The sequence below is a fragment of the Gopherus flavomarginatus genome, chromosome 1 (assembly GCF_025201925.1).
Source record: "Gopherus flavomarginatus isolate rGopFla2 chromosome 1, rGopFla2.mat.asm, whole genome shotgun sequence".
Taxonomy (NCBI): domain Eukaryota; kingdom Metazoa; phylum Chordata; order Testudines; family Testudinidae; genus Gopherus; species Gopherus flavomarginatus.
This window is the reverse complement of record NC_066617.1, coordinates 165,731,968-165,753,968: the sequence shown is the minus strand read 5'-3', so window position 1 is coordinate 165,753,968 and position 22,001 is coordinate 165,731,968. Positions and strand designations below refer to the sequence as shown.

Sequence of the window (22,001 nt, the reverse complement as noted above, 5' to 3'; positions counted from 1 at the left end):
TTTTTATTGGCCCCAGGGTTAAATCCTCTCTGTCAGAGACAATTTAGCTGCATCAAGAAAGGGAGGTGAATTTCCATCAAAGGCAGGGAACTCATCACAACTTTCCTGCAGATGGGAGATATAATTTGAAAAATGGTCCCTTGAGAGCTCTCACAAGCACATCATTAGTGAGTATTTGTACAGCCCTTGGAAGATGCCACATGAATGCAGATACCAAGTATCAGCCTCAAGGGAAGAATATTTTTTTATCTGTGTTTGTTACCTGTGATCCTATTGGAAATGCTGAATAATCTGGCTGTCCTATGACGCTGAACAAATGACTCCCGGTAATACCGGTCCCCAAAACACATTCCTAATAGTTCTTTGCGCACTGTTTTATTCCAGAGTCCATAAATCAGTGGATGGCAAATGGCACTTGAAAAAGATAACCATGTTGCTAATGTCTCCAGAGCAGGAGAAATGCTATTTTTCCCCCAAAGTGCTTCTGACGTAATTACTACCATGTAGGGCCCCCATGTGATCACAAAAGCACCAATGACAACCAAGATGGTTATGAAAGCTTTGCACTGATTGGCTGAGTAGACAACCCCTTGGAAAGCATTCCTTCGACTGCCCGAAGAGGAGGTGGAGGTGCTAGAGTTCTTTCTCCCATTCCTCTGAGCGTCCTCCTCTACAATGACCACGCTACCGCAGTGAATCTTGCGCGCTTTAATCCTAGCCACGCGAAATATGAATCCGTAGCAAATCATCATAACCAGGAAGGGCAGCAAAGCGCACCAGATCTGCCAAAAGGCTGTGTAGCCTGCCTCCTTATGCCACGCAGCCACACACATCCATTTGAATTGATCGAACTCCAAGGAAGACCAGCCAAAGAGAGGAGGAAGGCAGCCAATGAGGGAGTGTAGCCACACATAAACAAGGGCTACAACTGCTCTGTTTCCTGTGATCTTCATTGGATACACCATTGGATACAAGACAGCATAGTACCTGGGAAACACAAAAGGAGACACTAGTAGTATCAGAGAAAACTACAGGAAACAAAGAACTAGGTTGACTGATTAAGATCCAACTCCCATAGGAGTCCAGGGAACGACTTCCTCACTTCCACTCCCCAAACCTCAAATGGGGTTAGAGGAACACTTAAAAAAAATCATATTTCAAAAAATTACTTGCGGTCAAGAGCTCAAAAGTCAAGAAGTGCCCAAGATCAAGCTGCATAAGCAGCCTTAATTCTGCCTACTGATCATAAAAACATGAGAGTGGCCATACTGGGTCAGACCAATGGTCCACCTAGCGTCTTCCAACAGTGGCCAATGCCAGATGCTTCAGAGAGAATTAATCCTGGTGTGAATGCATTATTGTAATTATGTTTACAATTATACATGATTAAATACAGCTACTTAAATGCTATGTTATTATAGCATCAATTGATTTTTAACAATCTTAGAGGCATGTGCAGCATCTTGAAATATTAATTTAATTATATCTACCTTTCTATTTCACGATTTTAAATGTAATTGCAGGGAAAATGTATTATATTGGGAGGCAGTGTTGCCTGCTGGATAGAGCACTAGACAGAGACTCAGGGGATCAAGGTTTAGCTCTGCCACTGGCCTACTTGGTATCCTTGGGCATGTCACTTCACCTCTCTGTGTATCAGTTTCCCAATCTACAAAATGGGGATAATGATACTAACCTCTTTTGACTCCCTCCTGTGCTTCAAGATCTTCTGGTGAAAAGTGCTATCCAAGAGCTAGGTATTATTAATCACTATAACTGCAGTGGTTTCCAACCTTTTCCATACCATACCCCACGTTACAATAGAAAAAAGTCTGGAACCCATAAGTGCTGACTTTTGGTTTTGTCAGTGGGTGCCCCATCCTGGCTCCGCCCCCTTCTCCAAGGCCCTGCCCCTACCCCACCTCTTTCTGCCCCATCCCTCAGACCCCTCGAATGCCTTCTTCTTGCCGACTCTCTCCCCTAAATGCCTCCCACCTGCTGCTCACTCCTTTCTGCCCCCTCCTGCCTTAAAGGCGAGTTGCCTGTGCTGGAGGGATGCTCTGCCAGTTTTGAGGGGAGGCTATTTTCTGCGTATTTATACACTTTCATTCTAGTTATTGAAAGTGCGTTTATCATTGGTATCTCCCCTTCTTGATGTTTCCCAGTTCTTGCTCTCCACCTGTGTCCCTTTTCCCATCTCTCTCTCTCTGCTCCCCACCTCCGGGTGGCTCTGTTTAGCGCCCACTCCCACCCACGCACTCGAAGCAGCTCTGTCTCCCCCTGGCCCCCCTCCATGGCCAGCCCAGAAACTGCCTGCCCTAAGACAGAGAGAAATTTAATTCAACAGCCCAGCATAGAAATGGCCCATTCATTCATCCTGCTGTGTGGCTGCTGTGTCACTCCAGCTCCTCCCAGTCCCTAGGGCTGCAGCCCACCCCCACTTTGAAGCTTGCTCACTGACTCCCTCACAAACTCTGCAACTTTTGTGGGAGGGGAACCACTGGTGGGACCATGGCCAAAGGTGAGGTTGGGAGGGTTGCTTCCTCCACCGGGCTGCAGCAGCCCAGCAGACTGAAGCAAGATGAGCTCAGGTGTCCCAGCGTGAAGCAAGGCAGCTTCTCCTGACTTGAAGCCGATGGGGGGGTGTGGGGTGTGGATGCAAGAGAAGGAATTCCCTGGGAGCTGCAGGGGGTGTGTGTAGATCCAGGGGAAGGAAATCAATCCTTCCTGACATGGGGAGGAGGGGATGCTGATCTGGGGGGGCGGGGACGAGGGAGGAAGTTTATCTCTGGGAGGAAGAGCCCCTCAGGCAGGCTTGATCTGGGCAGTGGCGGGGAGGGACAGTTTTGAGCTGGGCAACTGTTACTTTGCCAGGCATGAGAGCTGGCCATGGAGAAGAGCCCACAGGGAGGATGCGGCTAGAAGTATGAGTGGTGTGTTGCCCCCTCCTGTCCCTCCACACACAGGGGAAGGGATGCGGAGCCCCAGGACCTGGGTCAGAACCATAGGGATTGGGAGCTCCCAGAGCCCACGCAGGAGAGGTCCGGGCACAGGCAGGGTTCGGGCTGGAGGAGGCTGCTCATTTGCACCTGGGGCTGGGGCTGCAGTGAAGCCCCTCTCACCTTTGGCCACTGGCTGGACAGGTGGGGGAGGAGAAGGAGGGGGTGAGCTGCTGGCCCCAGCCCAAGTTCACTCATCAGACACAAGGGTAAACTTTTCTTAAAGGAGCCATGTCCTTTTGTTTGTCCCCCTGCCCAGCACTAAGGGGGTCCGCAGCTGGTTTCTCCTGGCTGGGGGGAGGGGGTACAGGACCTGAGGGAGACACCAGGGTGGGCTGAGAATGGCTGGCTCAGTCCTCAAGAACCCCCCCAGCCCTTACTCCCCCCAGTAGCCTCCTGGGGCCAGCCGAGAAGTTGCCCGCCTGTCTCCCCTCAGCCCCCTGCTGAGAGGCTGCCTACCCCTCTGCAGCTAGCCCAGAAGCTTCCGTGCCCTGGCTGCTTGTCTCCCCTAGTCCAGATCCCTCTGCCCTGAAAATTAAAAGGACTCACACATCTGCCTGCAGTGGGTGGTGGGAGCCCGCTGGGAGCTTCAGCAGTGGCAGGGGAAAGAGCTGATAGCGGGGACTTCATGCCAAACAGCTGATTGGCGGCAACCAGCCAAAGAGCTGATGAGGGCTGCTGCGCATGCTAAATAGCTGATTGGTAGTTGCCAACAGCTGATCTCCCTGGTGGGTGCTAAGCACCCACTAATTTTTTTTCCAGCCCCCGAGCACCCACGGAGTCAGCGCCTATGCTGGAACCCCCCACCATCCATCTAGCCCAAAAGAAAAGGAGGGAGATCATGACTCCCAGCTTGAGAACCCATGTTATATTGTATTGTTTGAAAATAGTATGTAATTGTGTTCATGCAACCCTAACTCTGACTTTTCATTGCTTTACCGTTGGAACTGTCACATTATCTTACCAAAACTTTTTAGATTGATAGATTTATAGATTCCAAGGCCAGAAGGGACCACTGTGTTCATCTACTCTGATCTTCTCTAGAACTTCCCCCAAATGAATTCCTAGAGCAGATATTCTAGAAAAAACAGCTAGTCTTGATTTTAAAATAGTCAGTGATGGAGAATCCACCACAACCTTGGTAACTTGTTCCAATGGTTAATTACTCTCACTGTTCGAATTTTACACTTTATTTCCAGCCTGAATTTGTCTAGCTTCAACTTTCAGCCATTGGATCATGTTATACTTTTCTCTGCTAGATTGAAGAGCCAGTTATTAAATACATGTTCCCCAGGTAGATCCTTATAAACTGTAATCAAATCATCCCTTAACCTTCTCTTTGTTAAACTAAACAGATTGAGCTCTTTGAGCATGTTTTCTAATCCTTTAGTTATTCTTGTGCTCTTCCCTGAACCCTCTCCAATTTATCAACATCATTTTGAATTGTGGGCACCAGAACTGGACACAGTATTCCACAGCGGTCACACCAGTGCCAAATACAGAGGTAAAATAACCACTCTACTCCTATTTGAGATTCCCGTGTGTGCACTGAAGGATTATATTAGCCCTTCTGGCTACAGCGTTGCCCTGGGAGCTCACGTTCAGCTGATTTTCCATCACAACTCCCAATCTTTTTCAGAGTCACTGCTTCCCAGGATCAAGTACCCCATCCTATAAGTATGGCCTAGATTCTTTGTTCCTAGATGTATATATTTACACTTAGCTGTATTAAAACACATATTGTTTGTTTGTGCCCAGTTTGGAATTAATCATTGCTATTCATAACAAAAAGAGGAGCTTACCGATCTATAGCAATGAGACCAAGAGTTAACATGCTGGCCGAGCTGATCAGCATATAGAGCAAGGCAGAAAAGTTGCACCAAACTACTCCAAAGATCCATTCCCGCCTGATGGAGCTGGTGACGACAAAAGGAAGCACCAGGACAGACAGAAGGAAGTTGGACAGTGTCAGACTGAACACAAACTTGTTACTCAGCGTAAGGAGGTAAGACTTCCGATAGAGGGTGACAACAATCACCAAATTGCCCAAGCAGATGAAAATAGCAATGATGATAATAGCAATCGACTCAGTGACTCTGACTGCCCTGTCTTCCTGCGCTGTGATGTTTCTCAGGCCCTTCCCATTGCTGAGGGAGGAGTTGATGCTCATTGTCAGAGCGCACGTTGACAGAGCAGACAGTACATGCTGGTCAGCTGGAACAAGAAGAAAAACACATGAAAACATTCACCCAAACAATATCATATTTTCCATATCTACAACATCTTTTATCTCAAGGCCCTTTACCAACATTAATCAAGCTTCACAACACCCATAGGAGGCACATAACCATTTTTAGATTGGGAAACTGAGGCCCAGAGCAGGGACCTGACTTTCCCAAGGTCACACACAAGTCAATGGCAGAGCCAAGCACAGAACCCAAGAATAGGGCTGACTGGAAAACAGGGGAGAAATTCTGCAAACATTTCATTTAATATTTTCCAGGAGTGGAAGGGGGGCATTATTTCAAACTTTTGACCAGTCCTACCCATGGGTTCTAACTCCCAGTCATCTATGCCAAAAAGCTCTTATGAAAAGAAACAATAATGGAGTAATAAATGGTCTTTGTTGATCTCTCTTTATGCAGGTGACAGTTTGTGGTATTTTACTCTGGTCTGTGGAGCACTTGCTGGTGTCTCACAGAGAGTTGCCTAGTCACATGGCACAGGCTCCTCCTCATTTGCTGCTGCTAAATCACATTTTAAAAAAACAATCTAATAATAATAGAGTAAAACATTCTCCTAATATCACTTTTGCAATGACTGTGGTTGCCACAGGAATGTTCTTGTATTGCCAGTGAGCCGGGGGAGGTGGTCCTCTGTGTGACTGTCAATGGGAAATGTGTCCAAGAGGCAATTCCTTTGTTAAGATCTCATCTACGGTATGAAAACGTTTGAGAGACCTTGACCTAAGGCTTTATCACTTCTCCCAGCTGACCAACACCATCTCCCCCTCAGGCGCCAAAAATATTGCTCCTGGTTCCCCTGAGAGCCACTGTGACCTCCCCTTATCGTCTCTGGCAGAGGTATTCCTGACTACTAATCCTTCATTCCAGAGGGCCTGCACCAACTCCTCTGGGTGCCTGATTAGTGGCATTTCCACAGCCGGCTGCCTCATGAGGCTGCTGATAGCACCCTCTGGCCTCAAAAGTAACACTCCTGCTTAATCACCTTCCCCCTGGCATGAGCACTGGTGCTTCCACTACTAGAGAAGATTTTTCTCTTTCCACAGCCCTGGAAAGAGAATTGGATGAACCTAATTTGCAGCCCTCTCACTGCTCTGTCAGTGAAGCCACACACATACAGAATCCCAAAATCCGGACCAAGAATTGAAAAAATAAAAAGGGAATGTCAAAAAAGGATTGGTTTCAAATTCATGCAAACTTGGTGTAAGCATTTCTTGGGGACTGGTGACTCGCATGGGCTGGGTTTGGTTGGGACTCTGGCCATCCACCCTTCCCAGTTGGGCACAAATATCCAGAAAGTGTCCTACATCTCTGAGGTAGTTAGAGTTTAAAGGGGCACTGCCAACCTAAAAATCACATTTTTCCAAATTTTCTTCCATGTGTTCCTAAGAAACCTTAATTTACTGACATTAAAAGAATTTTTAAAATCTCATTTACTTTTCACCACCTGAGAAGCTGATTGTTTACTGTTTGCATTTCATTTGGCACACACCATGAACATTTTGCATAAGATCCTGGCTGCTTTCGGCTACAACTCTATTGGTATAAAGCAGCCAAAAGCCAGCTTCCCTGGCTACTCAGGAAGGATCTCTCCTATGTAGGAGGATCCTTGGGTGGCACAGAGACATGGATGTGGTTTGAGCAGGAGTGTCCTGGCATCTCAGGGTATGGCTACACTTGAAACTTCAAAGCGCTGCCATGGCAGCACTGCTGTGGCAGCACTTTGAAGTGTGAGTGTGGTCGCAGTGCCAGCGCTGGGAGAGAGCTCTCCCAGCGCTACACGTACTCCACATCCTCTACGGGTGTAGCTTGCAGCACTGGGAGCTGTGCTCCCAGCGCTGCAGCACTGATTACACTGAGGCTTTACAGCGCTGTATCTTGCAGTGCTCAGGGGGGTGTTTTTTCACACCCCTGAGCGCGAAAGTTGCAGCGTTGTAAAGTGCCAATGTAGCCATGGCCTTTGCAATCCTAGCTGTTGTAAGGATCCCTTTGTGCTTTTGGCAGCCGGCACAAATCAGAACAGCCTCCAGGCAATGCTAATTTACGTCAGAGTGCTGGAATGATGAAGAACAACTCCAGGATCTGAGAAGTCCAATGGTAGATTAAAGTCACCTTTGCACATTCCCTCTTCAGCTGCGCAGAGCAGTCATCTGCCACAAACAAGGATTTTATCCTTTCTTTTTTGTTTATTACAAAGACAAGGTGGCTGAGGTAACATCTTTTATTGGACCAACTTCTGATGGTGAGAGACAAGCTTTTGAGACACACAACACGCCTTGTTTCTCTAATATCCTGCGACCAACACAGCTATAACTACACTGCATACAACAATTATTATTGTCATTTCACTTTCAGGTGCTCAAGCACTAGCACAATACTGCAATGGTTGAATTGCTAGCACTTTAAGAGGATATTTAAAACCTAACAAAAATCCATTTTCACTAGTTTTAAATGCCACAAAACCTTAAACTGATTTTAAAAAATATACACTCTATATTGTTTGGTTCTAAATTACCCCAGTGAAATAAAATAACCATCCTTTTAAATGCAACAAGAATATCTAACTAACAAATTAAACATGCAGAATAATTTTAATTTGTAAAAGCGTTTTAAACATCATGGTAGTGTGAATGTAGAATGAATTATATTGTAAAAATAAGGCTGGATTACAGAAATGCTGTATGTTTCTTTAAGCAGAAATAAGGAATGTTGAAATATAGGGCTTGGCTACACTGGAGATTTGCAGCGCTGGTGGTGGGTTTACAGTGCTGCAACTTACTCACCGAACACACTTGCAAGGCACATACAGCGCTGCATCTCCCTTGCTGCAGCGCTGGCTGTACTCCTGCTCTGCCTGGGGTATAAGGATTGCAGCGCTGGTGATGCAGCGCTGCTCCGCAAGTGTGTTCACCAAAAGCGCTGTAATTGGCCTCCGAGGTATTTGGAGGTGTCCCAGAATGCCTGTTCAGCCACTCTGCTGTTTTGTTGTGAACTCCGGCTCCCGGAGCTGCTTATCTAAAAAACAAACACAGCTCCTGTTTGCTCAAGCAGAGGCAGGCAGGGGGATTCCTTTGGAATGTTCACAGTTTGCTTGAGGAGAGAAGCAACACGGCAGGGGTGGGGAGGGGGGAGTCCATTTTGGAGGAGCTGCTTATCTGGTCTGAAGGCTATTTGCATTTAGTGAATAAGAGAGGGGTAGGGGAAGGGGTCGAAACTTTTAAAATGATTGAAGGTTGGTGCTGTGTATCTTCCAGTCCTTAGAACTTGCAAGGCAGGGAGCTGACACAGTGTCAGCTCCAAAAATCCACTCTCTCTGACTCTCCCAGTCACACTCCACCCCACCTCCCTCTTTTGAAAAGCACGTTGCAGCCACTTGAACGCTGGGATAGCTACCCATAATGCACCACTCCCAACAGCGCTGCAAATGCTGCAAATGTGGCCACACTGCAGCCTTGGTAGCTGTCAGTGTGGCCACACTGCAGCGTTTTCCCTACACAGCTGTACGAAGACAGCTGTAACTCGCAGCGCTGTACAGCTGTAAGTGTAGCCATACCCATAGTTGTCAAGAAGAGATACATTAAGGTACGAAACAATGGGTCCACTTAAGCTAATGGTGGGACATTAACAGGAGATCGGTAATAGTTAGTAAGGAAATAAGATATGCATGTCCAGCCCAGGTAAACATATCAGATTCTGTTTCCTTTTGTTATCTTGTGAAGTTCTCGCCCTTTTATCTGTATAAATAAGATCGTTTGTGTCTCGCATGGTGCTCACATTATCTGGGTGTATTAGCAGAGCACTTTGCTAATAAACAGAGTGGTCTGATAAATTGTGAGTCCTGAATCTGACTTTGACAGTAGGATCCATCAATTAGTTTAAAACAATCCATTTGGAACACTCAGGGTATGTCTACACTACGGGATTATTCCGATTTTACATAAACCGGTTTTGTAAAACAGATTGTATAAAGTCGAGTGCACGCAGCCACACTAAGCACATTAATTCGGCGGTGTGCGTCCATGTACCGAGGCTAGCGTCAATTTCCGGAGCATTGCACTGTGAGTAGCTATCCCGTAGCTATCCCATAGTTCCTGCAGTCTCCCCCGCCCATTGGAATTCTGGGTTAAGATCCCAATGCAAAAACAGTGTCGCAGGTGATTCTGGGTAAATGTCGTCACTCAATCTTTCCTCCGTGAAAGCAACGGCAGACAATCATTTCGCACCCTTTTTCCCTGGATTGCCCTGGCAGACGCCATAGCATGGCAGCCATGGAGCCCGTTTTGCCTTTTGTCACCGTCACCATATGTGTACTGGATGCTGCTGACAGACGCGGTACTGCAGTGCTACACAGCAGCATTCATTTGCCTTTGCAAGGTAGCAGAGATGGTTACCATCCCTCTTGCACCATCTGCCATGTCACTGTAAATTGGCGATGAGATGATGGTTATCAGTCGTTCTGTACCATGTGCTGCTGTCATGGGTGCTCCTGGCTGGCCTTGCTGAGGTCAGCTGGGGGCGCATGGACAAAAATGGGAATGACTCCTCGGGGAGTCATTCCCTTCATGTTTTGTCTAAAAATAGAGTATCAGAGGGGTAGCCGTGTTAGTCTGGATCTGTAAAAGCAGCAAAGAATCCTGTGGCACCTTATAAACTAACAGACGTTTTGGAGCATGAGCTTTCATGGGTGAATACCCACTTCCTCAGATGTGGCAACTTATAGACTAACAGACGTTTTGGAGCATGAGCTTTCGTGGGTGAATACCCACTTCCTCAGATGCATCTGGAAAGCATCTGAGTTCAGATTGCTTTCCAGAGCGGTCACAGTGGTGCACTGTGGGATACTGCCCGGAGGCCAATACCATCGATTTGCGGCCACACTAACCCTAATCCGATATGGTAATATTGATTTCAGCGCTACTCCTCTCGTCGAGGAGGAGTACAGAAACCAGTTTAAAGAGCCCTTTATATCGATATAAAGGGCCTCGTTGTGTGGATGGGTGCAGCGTTAAATTGGTTTAACCCTTTCCCTCCTCCCAAAAGAAAAGAGAAAAAAAAAGTTTCTCGCCTTTTTTCAATGTCACCCTATGTCTACTGCATGCTGCTGGTAGATGGGGTGCTGCAGTGCTGAACACCAGCATCCCCTTCCCGGTGGCAGACTGTACAATATGAGTGCTATCCATCATCATCATCAGCCCGTGAGTGCTCCTGGCTGACCTTGGTGAGGTCGGCTTGGGGCGCCTGGGTAAAAATGGGAATGACTCCCAGTCATTCCCGGCAGATGATACAGAACGGCTGGTAACCGTCCTCATCATAGCAACTGGGGGCTGAATTCCATCAGCCCCCCTCCCCCTTTCATGTCTAAAGAAAAGATTCTGTACTGCCTGGAGTATCACAGCAGTGGGATGCTGGGCTCCCCTCCCTCCTACCCTTTAATGTCCTGCCTGGACTATCATAGCAGCGGGAGGCTGCCTCCCTCTCATTTTATCTCACTAAAAAGTCAGTGTTTCTTATTCCTGCATTCTTTATTACTTCATCACACAAATGGGGGGACCCTACAACGGTAGCCCAGAAGGGTTGGGGGAAGAGGGAAGCAACGGGTGGGGTTGTTGCGGGGCACCCCCTAGAATGGCATGCAGCTCATCATTTCTGTGGGATCTGACACGGAGCAGCTGTGCTCTCTGATATACTGGTTCTCTAGTACACTTGCCCCATATTCTAGGCAGGGCTGACTCTATTTTTAGATACAACATAAGGAGGGAATGACCCGGGGGGTCATTCCCATTTTTGTCTTTGCACTCCCGGCCAACCTCAGCGAAGGTCAGCCAGGAGCACCCATGACAGCAGCAGACGGTGCAGAACAACTGATAACCATCATCTCATCGCCAATTTACAATGGCACGGCAGATGGTACAGAACAACTGGTAACTGTCTCTGCTACCTTGCAAAGGCAAATGAATGCTGATGTGTAGCGCTGCAGTACTGCATCTGTCAGCAGCATCCAGTACACATATGGTGACGGTGACAAAAGGCAAAACGGGCTCCATGGTTGCCATGCTATGGCGTCTGCCAGGGCAATCCAGGGAAAAAGGGCGCAAAATGATTGTCTGCTGTTGCTTTCACAGAGGAAGGCATGAGTGACGACATTTACCCAGAATCACCCGCGACACTGTTTTTGCACCATCACGCATTGGGATCTGTCATAACATTTCTTCCCAGATCTGGACCTTAGCGTCCAAAATATGGGTGTTAGCATGAAAACCTCCGAGCTTAGTTACCAGCTTGGACCTGGTATCGCTGCCACCAGCTAGGAATTATACAGTGCCTAGCTCACTGTGGTCTCCCCAAAACCTTCCCTGGGGGACCCCCAGACTCAGATGCCTTGAGTCTTACAACAAAGGGAAATAACCCCCTCCCCTTGTTTCCTTGTTACTTCCTCCCAGGCTCCCCTCCCTGGACGACCCTAGGAGATTCCCTGCTTCCAGTCCTGGAAGCACAAGTACCTAGAGATCTAATCTCTCTTCCCCCTCACCCAGACGGTATGCAAAGTCAGGCTTAGTAAATCTAACACAAAGAGATTTTCCCCCTGACTTCTTCCTCCCACCAATTCCCTGGTGAGCTGCAGACTCAATTCCCTGGAGTCCCCACTAAAGAAAAAACTCCAACAGGTCTTAAAAAAAAGCTTTATATAAAAAAGAGAGAAAAGACATTAAAAATAGTCTCTTTATTAAGGTGACAATATACAGGGTCAGTTGCTTAAGAAAAAAGTGAATAAACAGCCTTATTCCAAAAGAATACAATTTAACACATTCCAGCAACTACACACATGTAAATACAAAAGAAAAACAATATAAACCTATTGTCTTACTATCCTTGTACTTACAACTTGGAAACAGAAGATTAGAAAGCCAGGAGATAGAAAGATCACTCTCAGAGACGAGAAAAGGAACAGACCAAGAACAAAGGACCCACACCCAAAACTTCCCTCCACCCAGATTTGAAAAAGTCTTGTTTCCTGATTGGTCCTCTGGTCAGGTGTTTCAGGTTACTGTTGTTACCCCTTTATAGGAAAAAGAACATTAACCCTTAGCTATCTGTTTATGACAGGATCTCATCCCAGAATTCCAATAGGCGGGGGAGATTGCAGAAACTATGGGATAGCTACGGGATAGCTACCCACAGTGCAACACTCCGGAAATCAACGCTAGCCTCGGTACATGGACGCACACCACTGAATTAATGTGCTTAGTGTGGCCGCGTGCACTCGACTTTATACAATCTGTTTTACAAAACCGGTTTATGTAAAATAGGAATAATCCTGTAGTGTAGACGTACCCTAAGGTAGGTGCACAACTGGTTGGAAAACCATTCCCAGAAAGTAGTTATCAGTGGTTCACAGTCATGCTGGAAGGGCATAACAAGTGGGTACCCGCAGGGATCAGTTCTGGGTCCGGTTCTGTTCAATATCTTCATCAATGATTTAGATAATGGCATAGAGTACACTTATAAAGTTTGCGGACAATACCAAGCTGGGAGGGGTCGCAAGTGCTTTAGAGGATAGGATTAAAATTCAAAATGATCTGGACAAACTGGAGAAATGGTCTGAAGTAAATAGTATGAAATTCAATAAGGACAAATGCAAAGCATTCCACTTAGGAATGAACTATCAGTTGTACACATACAAAATAGGAAATGACTGCCTAGGAAGGAGTACTGCGAAAAGGGATCTAGGGGGGTCATAGTGGACCACAAGCTAAACATAAGTCAACAGTGTAACGCTGTTGCAAAAAAAACCAAACATCTTTCTGGGATGTATTAGCAGGAGTGTTGTAAGCAAGACCCGAGAAGTAATTCTTCCGCTCTACTCCGTGCTGATTAGGCCTCAACTGGTGTATTGTGTCCAGTTCTGGACATCACATTTTAGGAAGGATATGGACATATTGGAGAGTGTCCAGAGAATAGCAAAAAAAAAATGATTAAAGTTCTAGAAAACATGACCTAGGAGGGAAGATTGAAAAAAATTGGGTTTGTTTAGTCTGGAAAAGAGAAGACTGAGAGGGGATATGATAGCAGTTTTCACGTACATAAAAGATTATTATAAGGAGAAGGGAGAAAATTTGTTTTTCTTAACCTCTGAGGGTAGGACAAGAAGCAATGGGCTTATATTGCAGCAAGGGAGGTTTAGGTTGGACATTAGGAAAAACTTCCTAACTGTCAGAGTGGTTAAGCACTGGAATAAATTGCTCAGAGAGGTTGTGGAGTCTCCATCATTAGAGATTTTTAAGGGCAGGTTAGACAAACACCTGTCAGGGATGGTCTAGATAATACTAAGCCCTGGTCTACACTATGAGTTTAGATCGAATTTTGCAACATTAGATCGATTTAACCCTGTACCCGTCCACATGACAACGCCATTTTTGTAATCTTAAAGGGCTCCTAAAATTGATTTCTGTACTCCTCCCTGACAAGGGGATTAGCGCTGAAATCGATCCTGATGGGTCAAATTTGGGGTAGTGTGGACACAATTCGAAGGTATTGGCCTCCGGGAACTAGCACAGAGTGCTCCATTGTGACTGCTCTGGACAGCACTCTCAACTCAGATGCACTGGCCAGATAGACAGGAAAAGCCCCATAAACTTTTCAATTTCATTTCCTGTTTGGCCAGCGTAGCGAGCTGATCAGCACAGGTGACCACAGAGTCCCAGAATCACAAAAGAGCTCCAGCATGGACCGAACAGGAAGTACTGCATCTAATTGCTGTACGGGGAGACAAATCCGTGCTATCTGAACTCCGATCCAAAAGACAAAAGCCAGAATATTTGAAAAAATCTCCAAGGGCACGAAGGACAGAGGTTATAACAGGGACCTGCAGCAATGCCATGTGAAGCCTACCAAAGAATCAGAGAGGCAAACGGCTGCTCCGGGTCAGAGCCGCAGATATGCCGCTTCTATGATGAGCTGCATGCCATTCTAGAGGGTGCCCCTACAACTACCCCACCCCTGAGCTTCCGTCCTCCCCCACCTCTCCCAGGCTACCTTGGCAGTTATCCCCCCCTTTGGGTGACGAATTAATAAAGACTGCATGAATTTGAAACAACACTGACTTTATTGTCTCTGCAAGCAGAGATCAAAGGGGGGAGAGGAGGGCGGTTGGCTTACAGGGAAGTAGAGTGAACCAAGGGGATGGGTTTTTGTCAAGGAGAAACAAACAGAACTTTCACATCGTAGCCTGGCCAGTCATTAAACTAGTTTTGAAAGCTTCTCTGATGCACAGCGTGCCCTGCTATGCTCTTCTAACTGCCCTGGTGTCTGGCTGTGCGTAATCAGCGGCCAGGTGATTTGCCTCAACCTCCCACCCTGCCATAGACATCTCCCCCTTACTCTCACAGATATTGCGGCGCACACAGCAAGCAGTAATAATGATGGGAATATTGGTTTTGCTGAGGTCTAACCGAGTCAGTAAACTGTGCCAGCGCACTTTTAAATGTACAAAGGCACATTCTACTACCATTATGCACTTGCTCAGCCTACAGTTGAACTGCTCCTTACCACTGTCCAGGCTTCATGAGCCATGGGAGCAAAGGGTAGTCTAGGGTAGGTGTGACCGCGCAGTGCTGCCGACTGGGAGAGCAGCCTAAGGCAGGATCCTCCAGCTGGCATGATATTCCAGGCAGGACTGAATCTCCATTAGACAAAACTTAAGAAGTGAATGACTTGGAGTCATTCCCATTTTTGTCCAGGCATCCCCTACAGACCGCATCAAGGCCAGCCAGGAGCACCCATGTCTGTCCAGGCATCCCCGACCAACCTAACCGAGGTTGGCCAGGAGCACCCACGGGGGGACGACTACAGCTAGCAGTCGTATTGCACCGTCTGCTGTCTGCAAGACAAGGGGATGCTTCTGTGTAGCACTGCAGTACCATGTCTGACAGCAGCACCCAGGAGACATACAGTGACAGTGAGCTGAGCGGGCTCCATGCTTGCCATGGTATGTCGTCTGCACAGGTAACCCAGGAAAAAAGGCGAAAAAAGATTTTTTTGCCATTGCTTTCACAGAGGCAGCGGAGGGGGGCCTTACGACACGTACCCAGAACCACCCATGACAATGTGTTTGCCCCATCAGGCATTGGGAGCTCAACCCAGAAGTTAAATGGGGGGGCGGAGACTGTGGGAACTGTGGGATAGCTACCCACAGTGCAATGCTCCGAAAGTCGATGCTAGCCTTGGTACTGTGGATGCACTCCCCCGACTTAATGCGCTTAGTGGGGACACACACAATCAACTGTATCAAATCGATTTCTAAAAAATCAACTTTTATTAAATCAACCTAATTTCATAGTGTAGACATACCCTTAGTCCTGCCTTGAGTGCAGAGGACTGGACTAGATGACCTCGTGAGGTCCCCTCCAGTTCTATGATTCTATGGAGCAAAGGGGAGCTGGGAACTTGTGTAATGCTGCAAGCAGAGCAGTGAAGCCCAGGTGCGAAAGCAGGCCGGCTGCTGAGCTAACCCTGCAGCGTAGGTCTGAGCCCGGCCCCGGGAGCCGAGGGAACTGGGATGCAGGGGAGCGCTGAGCGGCTCCTGCTGCAGGCCGATCAGCCGGGGAAGACCAGCACGGAGTGGCAGAGGAGCTGCGAGCCTCCTGGCACAGGCCCATTGTCCCATCAGAATAACACTTCCCTCCTTTCCTTCGCCTGCTGCTCTAGCCGGGCCCCCTGGCGTCCGAGTGAGGCACAAGCTCAGGTCCCGCGTGGCCCGAGCCTGCTGCAGCGAGCTCCGCTCCTGCCCCAGCTCGCCCGCGCCGCACGGAGGCAAGGGAAATCGCAGCGCCTGTCCCGGGCCCAGCGGCCCCGATCGGGACCTGGCCAGCTCGCAGGGCTCGCGAGAAGCAGGAGACGCCCCCCCCCCCCAGCTGGCTGGGCCCCCCCTGGGCTCTGCCATCAGGGATGCAGCGCTCTGCTGCTCCTCTGCCCTAAAATCCAGCCTTCCTCCCGGCATGGGCTTGTCCCTCCTCCGCACACAAAGGCTGGTGCGGGAGGCAAAGTCTCGGGAAAGGGTGGGGCCGGGGAAGCCGCAGGAGCTGGGGGCAGCGAGAGCCCACCCGGGGCCGGGAGAGCTCCGCAAAGGAGGCACAACACACACCCCCTGCAGCTGCCATAAGCGCCAGTGAACAAACCGGAGCGCTCCCCCCTTGGTGTGGGACACACTCACCGCCGGGCCGGGCCGAGCCGCTTCCTCCTTCCTCCGCTGCACTCAGGGGCGGGAGGTTTCGGGTTACAGCGCCCCGGACCCCCCACAGCTGCCGCCAAGAGAGAGGCCCGGAGCAACTGCCCGACCCTCCTCCCTCCATCCCCCCTCCACACATCCCTCCTCCTAACCTCCTCTCTCAATCCCCCTCAATCCCTCCTCCTAACCTCTTTCCTCCTTCCATCCTCCTTCACATTCCTCCACCTAACGTCCTTCCTCCATCCCCCTTTCCTCCTCTCTCCGTTCACATCCCTTCTCCCCTCCCTCTATGCCCCTTCCACACATTCCCTTCCCTCCCTCCATCCACCCTTTCCTCCTTCCACATTCCTCCTCTGCCTAGCCTAGTCCCATCTATGTCAGTGATTCTCAAACTTTTGTACTGGTGACCCCTTTCACATAGCAAGCCTCTGAGTGTGACCCCCCCCCCTTAAACATATTAACAAAGTGTTTTTAATTAATAACACCATTACAAATGCTGGAGGCAAAGCGGGGTTTGGGGTGGAGGCTGACAGCTCACGACCCCCCATGTAATAACCTCATGACCCCCCTGAGGAGTCCCAACCTCTATGTCAACTTTCACATCCCTCCTCCTAACCTCCTCTCTCCATCCCCCTCAATCCCTCCTCCTAACCTCTTTCCTCCTTCCATCCTCCTTCACATTCCTCCACCTAACGTCCTTCCTCCATCCCCCTTTCCTCCTCTCTCCGTTCACATCCCTTCTCCCCTCCCTCTATGCCCCTTCCACACATTCCTCTTCCTCCCTCCATCCACCCTTTCCTCCTTCCACATTCCTCCTCTGCCTAGCCTAGTCCCTCTATGTCAGTGATTCTCAAACTTTTGTACTGGTGACCCCTTTCACATAGCAAGCCTCTGAGTGTGACCCCCCCCCTTAAACATATTAAAAAGTGTTTTTAATTAATAACACCATTACAAATGCTGGAGGCAAAGCGGGGTTTGGGGTGGAGGCTGACAGCTCACGAACCCCCATGTAATAACCTCATGACCCCCTGAGGAGTCCCAACCTCTATGTCAACTTTCACATCCCTCCTCCTAACCTCCTCTCTCCATCCCCCTCAATCCCTCCTCCTAACCTCTTTCCTCCTTCCATCCTCCTTCACATTCCTCCACCTAACGTCCTTCCTCCATCCCCCTTTCCTCCTCTCTCCGTTCACATCCCTTCTCCCCTCCCTCTATGCCCCTTCCACACATTCCTCTTCCTCCCTCCATCCACCCTTTCCTCCTTCCACATTCCTCCTCTGCCTAGCCTAGTCCCTCTATGTCAGTGATTCTCAAACTTTTGTACTGGTGACCCCTTTCACATAGCAAGCCTCTGAGTGTGACACCCCCCCTTAAACATATTAAAAAGTGTTTTTAATTAATAACACCATTACAAATGCTGGAGGCAAAGCGGGGTTTGGGGTGGAGGCTGACAGCTCACGACCCCCCATGTAATAACCTCATGACCCCCTGAGGAGTCCCAACCTCTATGTCAACTTTCACATCCCTCCTCGTAACCTTCTCCTTCTAGCCCCCTTTCCATATCTCCTCCTAATCTCCACCATCCATTTCCCTTTCACATTTTTTCCATTCAGCCTCCTGTCCACATCCTTCTTTTTCCACCACCTCTATCCATCTCTTTCCATCCCCTTCCTCTTCTATCTCCCTTCCCAGATCTTCTCCTCAACATCCTGTTTTCCACGCCCTCGTTCCTCCATTCCTTTTGCTTCCCTCCCTTCTCTTTCCCACCTTCCCTTCTGTCCTCTATCAGTTTCCAATTCTCTTCCCATGTTTCTCCAATCAGCCATCCCCCTGTTCACTTTCTTTCCTGACAGGTATCTTTTCTTTCCACCTCCCCATCTGCCACAACCCCTTTCCTCCTATTCCTTTGACCCTCTGTCTACCCTCTCACCTTCTCTGCGATTCTTTTCTCCCTGTCCCCCTTCATAATCACAGGTCCAAATTCAGAGGTGATATGTAACTTAGATTCCAGTACCCTAATTTAGACTCTTGTAGACATTGGTATATGTAACTTTAAGTGTGTGTGGGGGAAGGGGGTATCTATATGAGCATAAAGGAGTCTTGCTGTATGAAAGGGGTTGCCAGTACAAAAAGTTTGAGAACTACTGAATTACAGCACCCCCGCAGGCTGCTCTCACATACTACAGCAGAGATGGGCAAACTACAGCCTGCGGGCCACATTTGGCCCACAGGACCATCCTGTCCGGCCCCTGAGCTCCCGGCTGGGGAGGCTAGCCTCTGGCCCCTCCCCCGCTGTCTCCCCTCTCCTGCAGCCATGCTCCCGCATAGGCAGCATTCTGGATGTTAGGGTTTCGTGCTTCTGCAGAGCATCGCGGCAGCGTGTCTGGCTCTGGCTGGGTGATGCAGCTGCCAGACATGCTGCTCTGAGCGGCATGGTAAGGGGGCCAGGGCCGTGGGGTTGGATAAGGGGCAGAGGTTTGGTAGGGTGTCAGGGGATGAGAAACTGGGGGGGGGGAAGGTTGGAGAAGCATGGGAGTCCCAAGTGGCCTATGAGGAGGCGGGGGTGTGGATAGGGGTTGGTAGGTAGTCAGGGAACTAGGAGAAGGGGGGTTGGATAGGGGGTGGGGTTTTGGGGGGCAGTTAGAGGTGGGGGGTCCTGGGAGGGGGCAGTTAGGGGACAAAGAGCAGTGGGGCTTGGATGGGTCAGGGGTCCTGAGGGGGCAGTCAGGAGGCGGGAAGTGAGAGGGGGCGGATGGGGGCAGGGGCCAAGCTATTTGAGGAGGCACAGCCTTTGCTACCCGGCCCTCCATACAGTTTTGCAACCCCACTGTGGCCCTCAGGTCAAAAAGTTTGCCCACCCCTGTACTACAGCCTCATGAAACTATTAGCTGATCTACAGTTTAGAACAGATAGAGCCCTTTGCATTTGGCCACTGCTCCTCTCCCCAAGATGTGCTTTCACCTGTCTCACCCCTACACTATAGTTTGTATGGAAGGACACACAAGGCTGTGCAAACTCTATGCTTCCCTTGTGCTGGAGAATTTCCAGGACAATTCTGGCCCATTTATGCTACAGAGCAGCCTAGAGTGGCCACATTCTGATCCAGCATCTAATCATCTCATTTTATTCAGTTGACGATCTAACATTTTCATCTAATCTTACCAATCCTATCAATCAATATGTTGGCACTGCATATTTTAGGTTCACTACACTATCATAGATATTTTGCTCAACCTTCAAAACAATGTCAGCTTGGGACAGATTCTCTGCTGCTGAGATCCATTCAGTGTAGGTGTGTGTGTGTGTGTGTGTGTGTGTGTGTGTGGTGTGTGTGTGTGTGTGTGTGTGTGTGTGTGTGTGTGTGTGTGTGTGTGTTGTGTGTGTGTGTGGTGTGTGTGTTGTGTGTGTGTTTGAGTGAGACAGAGAAAAAGAGAGTGTGCAAACTGGTTAAAGGTTAAATTTGGTTAAAGCTCCCTATGGGAATAGCTATACCGGTATAAGCACTTTTGTACTGGTACAACTTCATCCATTCTAGTCTAGAGGATGTATATTGCTTAATCTATACTGGTATAATTATAGTTAAGGCTATGATTTTAGTGCAGAGGTCATAGTGTTCGTGATAATTGTGAACTTGAATCAAGTCGGTGACCCTGCAGCCATGGCTCCTGTCCCATGGACCTGGGCCTCCCCGCCCTGGGCATTGTGACATGGCCTGTGTGGTTGCAGCTGTTACAGCTCAGAGCAACTGCACCTTTATTCCCTGCTGTAGAACAGCATGGGCACCTCCTCTAGGCTTCTGGTTCCCCAGCCATTGCCTCTGTTAGGTGGAGACACCAGTCCCTCTCCTTTCTGACTGGAGTATTTCCTGGCTGCACAATCCTGTGATTCTCCTGTGATTTTCCCAGCAAAAGACAGGCTGCTTAAGCAGGCTTCTTTTGCCTTGTCTTTGGAGGTGGGTAACAGTGTACTTGCCACAGGTTTAAGTTACCACACAGCTCTTTCTAAAGAAGTACATTTGTAGAAGCAAGAAGTGTGTGAGGCAAGTGGAAAAGAACTGTGTAAAAAGTTGTTGCAACCTTGTGTAAATAAATATGAAATGTAGACTAAAGTCTAAATAAGTAAGAAAAATAAAATATCAAAATAACCTATGTAAAAACAAAATGCAGCTGTTGCTTATTATTGTATGTAACAAAGGTATAAATGCTTGCTGTAATTGTTTACCTGAGAGACCTGCCTAGAAGGAGGAAACCCTGTGTTCTAGTGCACTCTCTCCCTCTATGCAATTGCTTGAAAATAAAGTATCTGACTTTGCTGCACCCAACCACAGAGTTGAGAACTATGTTTTTCTCCGACAACATGGAAAAAATATTAAAACAATAAAAGAAACTTTATGCATGCTAATAAATTTAACAAAGATTACGCCAACTCCAACATGGGCTCTGGGAGATGAGCAATCCTTCAGACTCCCACACAGGATTTACAAGTTCATAACATCCTTTTGCCCAGAACAAAAACATTCATGAGTTTGTGAGGCACTCATTTATCCAGTTTGGGCCTTTGAAGAAACCATGAATAGGTAATATGCCAGACAGAGTTTAAGAGATGGGTCATTTACATTCCCTCACCCAGGGCTTAAATTCTCAAAAATTATTTCCCAGAGCTCCCCTCCCCCATTCAAAACTCCAGGCTTTAGCCTCATGGTGCCTCCTGCGGGGCTGAAGCCCTGAACCGCAGTGCATGCCAATGCTGAAGCCCTGAGCCACAGCACCTCCCGTAGGGGGAAAGCCCTGAGCCCTGGCGCTTCTTGCGGGGCTGAAGCTCTGAGCCCTGGCACACGCCATGGGGCTGACCCTGATGCCATCAATGGGTTTGAAAATATTTAACGGAGCTCTGCTCCGGTGGGCTCCAGCTGAATTTAAGCCCTGCCCTCACCCCTCATGCATTTCCTAGGAAACCTGATCAATTAACAGTTTACACTGTTGCAAAAAGTTCTTTGAAGTTCCTAACCATGAAAATCACGGTCCAGACACCCCAAGGGGAGAACACAGGGTTCCCAGCCGCTGGTGACACAGCAGCTGCGTGGAAATTGTTCAGCTCTGCACTTCTGGGGCAGCCACCTACCGCACCTATAGCCACAAGTATTTCTCAAGTCTCCTCATTACAGTCACAGTTAAAATCATAGCAAAAGGAAAAAGACAGGAGGCCAGCCTAATCCCTGTCTGCTTTTTTCTCTTTCTTGCCCCTTGACCAGCTGCCACCCCATTAGGCTGGGTGATTGTCCTCATGTCCCTAGTCAGAGTATTTCCCTCTATGACTCTGAAATGGGCAGGTCTTGAAGCTGGGCCCAGTGGCAGAAGGTGATGTACAGGCTTTCGCTAGGGCAAGCAGGTGCGGGTGTTGTGGGCTTCTTGTTTCTCTAGAGGTGAAAATCAGCAGTGCGGGGTGTGAATGGAAGTTGCCATAGAGGGAAGTAATGAGCTGGCTGAGTAAAGTATTTTTTTCCTCGCCCCTTTAGAAGGCATTACCCTCCCCATT

The 22,001-nt window shown here is 48.5% G+C and overlaps 1 protein-coding gene across 2 annotated transcripts in view; it reads right to left on the bottom strand.

The window, feature by feature from the left end:
* GPR161 (G protein-coupled receptor 161) overlaps window positions 1-16,467 on the bottom strand; it is a 29,599-nt gene extending 13,132 nt beyond the window's left edge. Inside the window, exons 1-3 of one of the 2 annotated variants that reach the window (XM_050958845.1) lie at window positions 16,452-16,467; window positions 4,802-5,213; window positions 263-987 (exon numbers count right to left, since the gene is read on the bottom strand). In XM_050958845.1, coding sequence (XP_050814802.1) covers window positions 263-987; window positions 4,802-5,169 — 1,093 coding nt within the window. In that variant the 5' untranslated portion in view covers window positions 5,170-5,213; window positions 16,452-16,467. Of the gene's footprint in view, window positions 1-262; window positions 988-4,801; window positions 5,214-8,025; window positions 8,253-16,451 lie in introns of those variants that run through there. The other variant, XM_050958837.1, reaches the window with a different exon arrangement.
* Window positions 16,468-22,001: the final 5,534 nt, after the last annotated feature.